The 11,994-nt window shown below is 42.7% G+C and overlaps 1 protein-coding gene and 1 long non-coding RNA gene across 7 annotated transcripts in view; one reads left to right on the top strand and one right to left on the bottom strand.

Annotated features, from left to right (window-relative positions):
- LOC118360093 (uncharacterized) overlaps positions 1–11,994 on the top strand; it is a 35,218-nt gene that overhangs the window by 8,302 nt on the left and 14,922 nt on the right. For 3 of the 4 annotated variants that reach the window (XR_004820813.2, XR_008083185.1, XR_008083183.1), the window contains exons 1-2: positions 4,144–4,280; positions 8,243–8,289. This is a non-coding gene — a long non-coding RNA (uncharacterized LOC118360093). Of the gene's footprint in view, positions 1–4,143; positions 4,281–8,242; positions 8,290–11,994 lie in introns of those variants that run through there. The other variant, XR_008083184.1, reaches the window with a different exon arrangement.
- Positions 1,056–5,850, bottom strand: LOC118360090 (molybdate-anion transporter-like). Of its 3 annotated transcripts, none has more exons than XM_035739198.2 (3): positions 5,632–5,850; positions 3,288–3,682; positions 1,056–3,141 (listed from the first exon to the last, which is right to left on the bottom strand). In XM_035739198.2, exons 2-3 carry the CDS (start codon positions 3,597–3,599, stop codon positions 2,008–2,010), a joined length of 1,446 nt encoding a protein of 481 aa, XP_035595091.1. In that variant the 5' UTR covers positions 3,600–3,682; positions 5,632–5,850; the 3' UTR covers positions 1,056–2,007. The 3 variants fall into 3 exon arrangements, with proteins under 3 accessions (XP_035595091.1, XP_035595088.1, XP_035595089.1); XM_035739195.2 differs by lacking the exon at positions 5,632–5,850 and adding an exon at positions 4,669–4,874; XM_035739196.2 differs by lacking the exon at positions 5,632–5,850 and adding an exon at positions 4,337–4,499.

Below are 11,994 nucleotides of genomic sequence, written 5' to 3'. Positions count from 1 at the left end.
CCGGTGTGGTAGTCTGCCTCAATAGCTCATTCGTGACAAGGACCAACCAACAAGTTGTGTTTCGAGATGACGTTCCTCACGCCCATGGCCGCCGGAAGATGTTGGGGGTGATGTCAAAGTTATTATAAATGTTTTCATTTCAATTTATCAGGAGGTGCTGCAGCAACCTCAGTAACTGAATACCTCAATGCCTGTCTTCTAGATTTTTATAATCAAAAGAGAACCATAGGGCTCTTCCAGAAGCTTGGCTGGTGCGCAAAACCTGCGAATTCAGATAAACATACGGGTTCACACTCAAAGTTGTCACAAAGCTTACTTCATTATTCTGTTGAATTATTTTCACTGCCTCAGGGAGAGTACAGACGTTTCGGCTTTACAGCCTTCTTCAGCGTGTGTGAGGTACAATATTATTTCATTCAAAACAGCATTTGTAAAGATCCACAGATGAGCAGCAAGTGCTTCTAATCAGGGTTGCCAGGGATGAAGCTTTTCCGGTCTACCTGTCTACAAATTCACAAAGAATTACAGTCCATATCAAATTTTGCATGACGTTTATGAGTTGACCCCACATATTTATGAATGGCTTTGCCTGATGTCCTTGAATTGATATGATGCATTTAGGTGAGCGGACACCTGGGGCGATTGATTTGTGAGTTGCCCATCGTGCCCAATCTCATAATTCTATTTCTTTGTGACTAATTTGTACACAGGTAGACCAAAAAAAAGCCACATTCCTGATAGTCAAATTAAAAGAAAATTGTACCTACACATACTGAAGGCGGCTGTAAAGCCAAAACGCCTGCGTACGCTATCCCTGATGCAGTGAAAATAATAAAACACATAGAATAACAAAGTAAGCTTTTTAGGTGCGAACCCATCACCCCTTTATATAACAAGCCACGGCCAAGTGACTCACTGTCTGTTGGAGCGATCCATTTTTGAGAATGGGGTGGTGTACCTAATAAACTGGACAGCAAGTGCATGTGTAGTATCACAACCTGAATCTGTCTAACATTATCACTGCAATTCAAAAAGGATCACACAATGACAAAGACGGTATTAAAATCATATTTATTCCATATTTACAATATGTCCTATTTTACTGAAGGTTCTGGAGAATAGAAAGCGAAAAAGAACAAGGCAAATAGACGCCTCTCCAAGACACATTAAGTATCCATTCAGAATCTAAACACCCTTAACATTGGTGTACCTAGCAAGCCCCATAAGTCAAAATAGCAACTGTTTGTATACCAAAACAGGCATTGATAATGGAATGGCCCCGATATTCATCCACGCAACAAGCTATTTATAATATTTTTTCTCCCCCTTTTGGACACTACTGACAATGTCAAGAACTAGTGTAGCAACACATGCCCACTGATTGACTTCACATTTGCTTTCATCATAAGCAGTAAGACTGAATTGATATATTTGTACTTGTTTTAAATGATATGAGAGTGGGTGATATTTCTGCCGAAGCGAGCAGCTGGGCTAGTGATGTAAGCCCCGTTCTGCCGTGGCTGAGTGGCACATCCTGAACAACGCAGTTGATAAACACTACAGCATGTACAGGCTAGAATATGAAGAACATCCTGGAGCAAGACTGGCACCACCTACTGGCACAACATTATTACACCAGCATGTGTGTCAGTGTGTATGCAAGTGTGCTTCAAAAGAAGGGAGATGACGCAGACTGCAGTATAATAACTTAAGAACGTATTTTTCTTCATATACCCAACAATAATAGCGAAACAATTGCTAGTCCCAGTTAACAAAACGAAAACAAATAAATATCAGGAAATCTTGTAACCAAAAATATATACCTTACCGACACCAGATTATTTTAAATCATTGTCTAATATTGGTAAATCCTAGGTTGATTAAATGTCAGGTTTCAGTCCCTCAAAAGTTAATTTTAATTTCCCAAACGAGTCTTCATCTGTCAACAAAGCAGTAACTGTATTCCTAGTCATTGTCCATTGTTGGGACAATAAAGACCTCTGAATGTCATATCTCTCCCTCTCCTTTGGGCCCCTCTAGTCTGAGATCCACATCATTCCTTCCCAGAGTAAAGAGACTAACCACAGCCAAGAGTGCAGCTAGCATCATAACAGCACAGCCCCCAAACATGTTTCTAGTTCCACTACCGCTCTCACCCCCTCCAGTCCCAGACACCTCTCCATGGAGCGCCAGGAGCCCCAGGCAGGCCAGAAGGTGCAGAGGCAGCCTGAACCAGGCCAGCACCCCGGCCCTCTTCTCCTCCGGGATCACCCTCCCCTGGAGGAAGCTGACAGCGGGGAAGTAGAGGCCACTGGCCAGCTCCAGCAGCAGGAAGGCCAGCAGGGACTCGCGGGGTCTGGGCTGGCCCGGGGCAGTGGAGAAGATAAGCATGAAGAAGGAGAAAAATGCAAGCAGCATGGAGAAGCAGAGGAGGTGACCAGGCTGGAGGCGGTAGCGGGTGGATGTGGCCAGGCGGTAGAGCAGGGACCCAGCCATACTGGCTGCCATCAGGCAGGAGAAGACAATGCCCAGCGGAGGGCCGTGTGGGTCCAGGACTGGGGTCCACAGGAAGACAAATATATAAAGTACACTCTCAAACAGAGCTTGGACACCTCCTAGCAGCATCACCCGTCTGTCTGATAACAGACAGCGGAGACATTCCTGACAGCTGCGCCAGAACCGGGCCCGTGCAGATGCCCGGGCCAGGGGCACTGAAGCAGCAGGACCAAGCAAGGACGTCTTGTCCCTCTCCAGGCCTCCCTTCTCCTCCGTGCCCCAGTCAGTCAGCACCACCCAGCCACAGGCCCCCAGGCAGGGCACAGCCAGGAGGAAGGGAGCCACAGGCCCCAGGTGGAGCCACTCAGCCAGCATGTTAGCCACCAGCCCAGCCCCCACTGCCAGCCCATGGTTCCAGCTTGCAGCCTTGGTGAAGGTGCTGGGGATCCATTCTTTAGGGAAGTCGTGGGCGTTCACATGTCGATGCACGTACCAGGCCTCGAAGGCTGTGGAGAGCAGAGAGGTGGACAAGCCCCCTAGCATGCGACCCGCGATAAGGACAAAGTAGTCCCGGGATAGCTTGGTGAGGCAACAGGCTGAGTAGGCTACGCAGAAGAGCAGGCAGGTCTGTCTGCGCCCCAGGACCTGAATTAATGCATTAAAAAAAAAATGTATTTTTAAAACACATAGTTGCCTTAGCCATACAACAATACATACATAAAACAATTATTGAGGATACACATTTTAAAAAGTCTTGAATGTATTTATTTTGTGGTCTTCGTTATTGTTACCTGAGGGAGCCAGCCGGCCACGGGGGCAAACAGCACACAGGAGGCCAGGCCAACGACATACAGGATGGCTATCTGGGACTCCAGGAAGCTGTAGTGACGGTACAGCTTGTAGAGGTATGGCCCCTGCAGCCAGTCAGCCCACAGGGCTAGGAGGTAGCCTCTTAGGAACAGGGTCTGGAAGCGGCGGAAAGCAGGGTTGGTGCCCACAGCAGAGGGAGTGGGTTGAGGCGGGGTGAGGCGACGTGCCGTGAGCTCCAGACCGACACATAGCGCCAGTAGGACCACGATGGCCAGGTAGGCTGTCACCAACATGGTGAGTTTGTCCAAGTGAGACTGTTGGGGTGAGGGAGGTCTATTCACTCCGGTCTTGTAGCCCTAGGAGGATTAATCAAAGGCTGTGGAGAAAGAGACAAACTTTACTTAAAGACAGAAATATTGAATATCTGGTAACACAAATAAGGTAGGCCATGTCAACGTGGCATCCACACTTGACAGATAAGTTGTTTGCTTAGTGTCGTCATCCTTCATGGTAACATAGAATGTAACCTAGTCTATACTGTGTTCAAAATGTTCGAGGCTGAAAACTGAACCAAAGATCAGTACGGTGGCAACATCACTGACCACCAACGTAAATGGTGTACGTTTGCTGACGACAATCAGATATTTCACAAGTTAAAAGGCAGCTAGCCGAGGCAGTTAGTTAGTAACGTTAGCTTAGCTTAGTTATATGCAGCCAAAGCCTTCTTTAACGCCGTGCGCATTTCCAGTTATCCCTAAATTATAGTATAATTTTCGTAGTGACAACGAAGTTTTCTATGTATGTGCAAACTATCGTTTTTCTAAAATACGACCTAAACTTTTGAGCAATTTCTTTACCGCCAATCTAGCTGTGGTGTGGTCAATGCGCTTACAAACACATGCGCAAGGACAACAGCTAAACAGTCTACTTTGGAGACATTGAGATACAAGTTCCTCAGCAACATTTATACTTTGGTGAGTAACAAAACTATGTTGAAACCAATCATTAAACCAAAGCGTGAAAAACATACTATGGAGGCATGAATGAAAAAGATTCAGGGAGTTGATTTGATTGAAAGTTCAAGCCTCGCGTAACGGTCGTCAGTAGTTACCAGTCACAATTATGGCTAAACCCCGCCTTTTTCTACAATTTCTTAAAAATCTGATTTTGAACCTAACCTAAACCAAACTGCTACCCCTATGACTAACCCGTATTTTAAGACTAAATAAGTACATTTAGACTTTGTGGCTGTGGTAACTAGTGACAACTGCACTGGGCCAGAGCTAGGCAGATAGCATAGTTAGCCATTTTGCCATGTGACGCCACCTAATCGGCTACAAACAAGCTGACTGATTTGCTTACCATCTTGTTTGGTACTCGCATCATACCACTTTACATGCTCAAAGTCGTGTTAAAATCAATAAGAACGGAATTAGATAGATAGATAGCTAGCTTCGAAGTACGATAAACCGCGCTCTACAACAACATCCTCCTTCAACTTCCGGGTGTTGCTGCAGTTCTCTTTTCAACTTGACCACTGAGCGGCAGCCTTTCTCTATACTGATGGTGCGGTCAGACTTCTTCTTTGGTATTATGGCGGTCCGCAAACAAATGTTACAGGTGCACGCAGCCACCTATTATATTGGCTGTGAATCAGCCCACAATGCTGTTGTATGAATTCATTACATTTTGTGAAAAAATTGCCATACCGACTAACTCTGCACCCATTAAAACCCTCATCCCCATTCCACTACTTTGGCCTTACCTGATCTTACTCCAGGCCAGCAGCCTGGGAGGATGGGACACTATCGTTCAAAACATATTTTAACTATTCGGCAGTAAAATCTTGTACACTCAAGTGCTTCTCTGCAGCTGTCACGGCCAACATATATCCTCTGTGATTTCCGTTCCATTCCTGCGGTACTATTGACAACCATGGCCATGACGGCCAAATAAATAACCTCAAATGCTATTCCTATCACTATTGTCCTCGGCCTACTCACAGATCCTCTTAGGATCCCTCGCCCTGGACCCATCTTCCTCTACTACTCTCTTCACTGACTCAACATTCGACACCTTCTGCACTACTCTGATCCTGGTAAGCTGAACCTGCCTTTCTATCACCGGACACCTCTGATCTCCAGCACCATGGGTAGCCCTACAGTTTACACACACAACCTTTCCCACCGATACTACACATTCCTTTGTCTCATGTCCTCCTGCACATTTCTCACATCTAGGAGTCTCCTTCCTACACACTGCTGCCACATGACCACGAACTTTACGCCTAAAACACCATAATGGATTTGGGACAAAAGCTCTTACAGGATAACTGACACATCCCAACTTCACTTTATCTGGTGAAGACTGCATCAAAGTTCAGTAGTACAGACAGTATCTTCTCTGTTTCACCACACTCTCCACCGGGTCTGCGTTGCACCAAATGGCGGGAGTCACAGACACTGGGAATCCAGATATCACTCCTTTCAATGGCGCCCTGCTCCGGAGTGGAAAGCAAGTCACAGTTCTTGTCTCCAGTTGTGTGATGTGGAGCACACGTGCCCTCTGGACGGAAGAAATGCAAAAAATCAACACGATTCCACTTTGAGACACTTTCGCCGACCCTTTGGCTGAAACAGCATTTCAGCCGTGTCTATATCAGACAATATACCACGGGTTTGATCCAAAAATATGTTTATTCTACTTATATTGGTAACCAGTTTAGAATACCAATAAGGCACCTCTGGGGTTTCCACTTAGCATCGTGCCTGAGAACAGCCCTTAGCCGTGGTATATTGGCCATTGTACTACTTTGAATACATTTGTCATTACTAGTTTGAAATTCTTTAAGGCATAGTTTTATTTATTGTGCCTTCGGAAAGTATTCAGACCCCTTGAGTTTTTCCACATTTTGTTACGTTACAGCCTTATTCTACAACGGATTAAATTGACATTTTCCTCGCCAATCTACTACACACAATATGAATAATGACAAAGCAAAAACAGGATTTTAGACATTTTAGCAAATGTATAAAAAATATAAATACCTTATTTACACAAGTATTCAGACCTTTTGCAATGAGACCTGAAATTGATCTCAGGTGCATCCTGTTTCCATTGATCATCCTTGAGATGTTTCTACAACTTGATTGGAGTCCACCTGTAGTAAATTCAATTGATTGGACATGATTTGGAAAGGCACACACCTGTCTATTTAGTGTCCCACAGTTGACAGTGCATGTCAGAGCAAAACCAAGCCATGAGGTTGAGGGAATTGTCCATAGAGCTCAGAGACAGGATTCTAGAGGCACAGATCTGGGGAAAGGTACCAAAATGTTTCTGCAGGTCCTCAAAAACACAGTGGCCTCCATTATTCTTAGACACTCTAATGTAATGGTCCTACTGCTCAGTTGTGCACCGGGGCCTCCCACTCCTCTTTCTATTCTGGTTAGAGCCAGTTTGCGCTGTTCAGTTTCTTAACAATTTCTCACATGGAATAGCCTTCATTTCTCAGAACAAGAATAGACTGATGAGTTTCAAAAGAAAGTGCTTTGTTTCTGGCCATTTTGAGCCTGTAATCGAACCCACAAATGCTGATGCTCCAGATACTCAACTAGTCTAAAGAAGGCCAGTTTTATTGCTTCTTTAATCAGAACAACAGTTTTCAGCTGTGCTAACATAATTGCAAAAGGGTTTTCTAATAATGAATTAGCCTTTTAAATGATACACTTGGGTTAGCTAACACAATGTGCCATTGGAACACAGGAGTGATGGTTGCTGATATTGGGCCTCTGTACGTCTATGTAGATATTTCATTAAAAACCTGCCATTTCCAGCTACAATAGTCATTTACAACATTAACAATGTCTACACTGTATTTCTGATCAATTTGATGTTATTTTAATTGACAAAAAAATGTGCTTTTCTTTCAAAAACAAGGACATTTCTAAGTGACCCCAAACTTTTGAACAGTAGTGTATATGTACAAATTACCTTGACTAACCTGTACCACCGCACATTGACTCTGTACCGGTACCCCCTGTTTATAGCCTTGTTATTGTTATTTTTTACTTTAGTTTATTTCTTAAATATTTTCGTAATTCTTTCTTGAACTGCATTGTTGGTTAAGGGCTCATAAGTAAGCATTTCACGGTAAGATACACCTGTTGTATTCAGCGAATGTGACAAATATAATTTGATTTGATAATGTCCAAAGGCAACAATGTTGTAGAAGATTTATTTTCACTACCACCCTCTATACAATCAGCCTCTTTGTGTTACAAAATGCTGTTAAAGGTTAGTAACGACACCTGTGAAAACATGAGAATTGTGTGGCAAAGGGATTTAGAATGGTTGTATATTATTTCAAATATTGGGCAAAATGTTGTGCACCCCCTATGGGGAAAAAGCCTCACAGTGCATGGGAGATGGCCTTGGATACCATGGCTGGATTCCACCAAGACTGTTGAGTGACAAGGCTTAAATAAGAGGGATTAACCAGACAGAGGTTAAAATAGTATGTTTAAGTATTGTGTCTGTGTTAAGGCTGGTCCTGAAACATTGGAAAAGCTCTAGTAAGCCAATGTTCATGAGTATGCTGATCAAAACAATATCATATTAACTCATCTTAGCAAAGAGGCTGGAGTAAAGTAATACAGACTCCAAAAATATATGGGAATGATTATTGTGTTTCCTTACTAAGGGCACAAAAAAGAATACTATGGCATGAAATAGCATAGAATTTATCAGGAAAGATCTCCCTATGTGGTTTTGTATTTCTGTTGTTTTGTTTAATATGTTGGTTGTTGTTTTGTGTTTAAAGATTTTACATTTAAAACTGTCTACACAATAAAAAAGTAAATATGTATCTCATGGATTGTTTGTCAAATCTCCTGTAATGTTTACATGCTGATTTTTTAATTTATTCTGTTCATAGGAAAGAATGAACACCAAAGAAGCAACGCAAGAGGCAAAATTCAATAGGTAGATCATTTCATCTTTATATCTTATTATATGGAAGAAATAACAATTTACAAAATGTAGAAGATGTGCTCAATCAACCATAATCTCAACTAGCAGTGAGTGGATCAGATCTCTAGCAATCAAATGAGATCCTCCACCTTGAAAGTATCTTTTTTTTTCAGTTTGTATGACAAACCTTGGGGATGGGGATAGGGGAGAAGGTGCATTTTGTGGGTTGTGGAGTGAGGTGTGCTGGTGAATGCAGGTATTCCGCTGGTTTGGTACCTCATCCGATCTGATCTGACACCATGGTGAGTGTTACTGGCACAGTCCCCTCACCAATACAATACAGAGCCCTCCCCAACATGATTTCCTCCTGTGCATAACCCATTTCTTCATTGCCAAACCCCACCCTTTACAGATGCTCCATTATGTTCCTATAATCTCTGATCCATAGGCTTATTTCATACACTCTGATCTTGCCCAGCAGATCTGCCATACATTGTTATTAATACAGAGACATTTGAATAACACAATATTATTTACAACAACAAAAGAATCAAAACAAACCTAACATGCTTTGAGACAAAGTTCTGGTTCTGTCTCCATTACACCTGATGTGATTCCTGATGTAGACTTAATATACCCACACAGACAGTGTTGTGAAGAAAGCGCAACAGTGCCTCTTCAACCTCAGGAGGCTGAAGAAATTTGGTTTGGCACCTAAAACCCTCACAACCTTTTATCTATCTCAAGGCCATCAGACTGTTAAAAAGCCATCACTAGGCGGCTTCCCCACGGGTTACGTAACCCTGCACCTTAGAGGCTGCTGCCCAATATACAGTGGGGAGAACAAGTATTTGATACACTGCCGATTTTACAGGGCAAAGCATGTAGAGGTCTGTCATTTTTATCATAGGTACACTTCAACTGTGAGAGACGGAATCTAAAACAAAAATCCAGAAAATCACATTTGTATGATTTTTAAGTAATTCATTTGCATTATATTGCATGACATAAGTATTTGATCACCTACCAACCAGTAAGAATTCCGGCTCTCACAGACCTGTTAGTTTTTCTTTAAGAAGCCCTCCTGTTCTCCACTCATTACCTGTATTAACTGCACCTGTTTGAACTCATTACCTGTATAAAAGACACCTGTCCACACACTCAATCAAACAGACTCCAACCTCTCCACAATGGCCAAGACCAGGGAGCTGTGTAAGGACATCAGGGATAAAATTGTAGACCTGCACAAGGCTGGGATGGGCTACAGGACAATAGGCATGCAGCTTGGTGAGAAGGCAACAACTGTTGACGCAATTAGTAGAAAATGGAAGAAGTTCAAGATGACGGTCAATCACCCTCGGTCTCGGGCTCCATGCAAGATCTCACCTTGTGGGGCATCAAAGATCATGAGGAAGGTGAGGGATCAGCCTAGAACTACACAGCAGGACCTGGTCAATGACCTGAAGAGAGCTGGGACCTCCTTCCCTCAGTAAGAGCATTGAAGATGGGTCGTGGCTGGGTCTTCCAGCATGACAACGACCCAAAACACACAGCCAGGGCAACTAAGGAGTGGCTTCGTAAGAAGCATCTCAAGGTCCTGGAGTGGCCTAGCCAGTCTCCAGACCTGAACCCAATATAAAATCTTTGGAGGGAGCTGAAAGTCCGTATTGCCCAGCGACAGCCCCGAAACCTGAAGGATCTGGAGATGGTCTGTATGGAGGAGTGGGCCAAAATCCCTGCTGCAGTGTGTGCAAACCTGGTCAAGAACTACAGGAAACGCATGATCTCTGTAATTGCAAACAAAGGTTTCTGTACCAAATATTAAGTTCTGCTTTTCTGATGTATCAAATACTTATGTCGTGCAATAAAATGCAAATTAATTACTTAAAAATCATACAATGTGATTTTCTGGATTTTTGTTTTAGATTCCATCTCTCACAGTTGAAGTGTACCTATGATTTAAAAAAATACAGACCTCTACATGCTTTGTAAGTAGGAAAACCTGCAAAATCGGCAGTGTATCAAATACTTGTTCTCCCTACTGTACATAGACTTGAAATCACTGGCCACTTTAATAATGTTTACACTACCGTTCAAAAGTTTGGGATGACTTAGAAATGTCCTTGTTTTCCATGAAAACATGCATGACATTAGTTGCAAAATGAATAGGAAATATAGTCAAGACGTTGACAAGGTTATAAATAATGATTTTGGAATGGAATAGCCTTCATTTCTCAGAACAAGAAAAGACTCACGACTTTCAGAAGAAAATTATTTGTTTCTGGCCATTTTGAGCCTGTAATCGAACCCACAAATGCTGATGCTCCAGATACTCCACTAGTCTAAAGAAGGCCAGCTTCTTTAAAATCAGCACAACAGTTTTCAGCGGTGCTAACATTATTGCAAAATGGTTTTCTAATGATCAATTAGCCTTTTAAATGATAAACTTGGATTAGCGAACACAATGTACCATTGGAACACAGGAGTGATGGTTGCTGATATTGGGCCACTGTACGTCTATGTACAGTTGAAGTCGGAAGTTTACATACACTTTAGCCAAACACATTTCAACTGTTTTTCACAATTCCTGACATTTAATCCAAGTAAAAATTCCATGTCTTAGGTCAGTTAGGATCACCATTTTATTTTAAGAATGTGAAATATCAGAATGATAGTAGAGGGAATTATTTAATTCAGCTTTTATTTATTTCATCACATTCCCAGTGGGTCAGAAGTTTACATACACCGAATTAGTATTTGGTAGCATTGCCTTTAAATTGTTTAATTTGGGTCAAATGTTTCGGGTAGCCGTCCACAAGCTTCCCACAATAAGTTGGGTGAATTTTGGCCCATTCCTCCTGACAGAGCTGGTGTAACGGAGTCAGGTTTGTACAGTTGTACTCCTTGCTCGCACACGCCTTTTCAGTTCTGCCCACACATTTTCTACGGGATTGAGGTCAGGGATTTGTGAAGGCCACTCCAATACCTAGACTTTGTTGTCCTTAAGCCATTTTGCCACAACTTTGGAAGTATGCTTGGGGTCATTGTCCATTTGGAAGACCCATTTGCGACCAAGCTTTAACTTCCTGACTGATGTCTTGAGATGTTGCTTCAATATATCCACATAATTTTCTCCCTCATGATGCCATCTATTTTGTGAAGTGCACCAGTCCATCCTGCAGCAAAGCACCCCCACATCATGATGCTGCCACCCCCGAGCTTCCGGTTGGGATGGTGTTCTTCGGCTTGAAGGATCCCCCTTTTTCCTCCCAATATAACGATGGTCATTATGGCCAAACAGTTCTATTTTTGTTTCATCAGACCAGAGGACATTTTTTTCTGAGGTCTTGGCTGATTTCTTTAGATTTTCCCATGATGTCAAGCAAAGAGGCAGTGAGTTTGTAGGTAGGCCTTGAAATACAGCCAGCAGTACACCTCCAATTGACTCAAATTACATCAATTGGCCTATCAGAAGCTTCAAAAGCCATGACATAATTTTCTGGAATTTTCCAAGCTGTTTAAAGGCACAGTCAACTTAGTGTATGTAAACTTCTGACACACTGGAATTGTGATTAAGGGAAATAATGTCTGTAAACAATTGTTGGAAAAATGACTTGTGTCATGCACAAAGTAGATGTCCTGACCGACTTGCCAAAACTATAGTTTGTTAACAAGAAATTTGTGGAGTGATTCCAACCTAATTGTATGTAAACTTCG

The sequence above is a fragment of the Oncorhynchus keta genome, chromosome 27, assembly GCF_023373465.1.
Source record: "Oncorhynchus keta strain PuntledgeMale-10-30-2019 chromosome 27, Oket_V2, whole genome shotgun sequence".
NCBI classification, from domain to species: Eukaryota; Metazoa; Chordata; class Actinopteri; order Salmoniformes; family Salmonidae; genus Oncorhynchus; species Oncorhynchus keta.
This window is presented reverse-complemented; position numbering and strand designations above follow the sequence as displayed.

Excerpts from the sequence above, each read along its gene's own strand:
- LOC118360090 (XM_035739198.2), bottom strand. The coding sequence starts at position 3,599 with ATGTTGGTGACAGCCTACCTGGCCATCGTGGTCCTACTGGCGCTATGT. Across the intron at positions 3,142-3,287 it reads TGGCCGGCTGGCTCCCTCAG|GTCCTGGGGCGCAGACAGAC; the intron begins GTAACAATAACG and ends GCATTAATTCAG.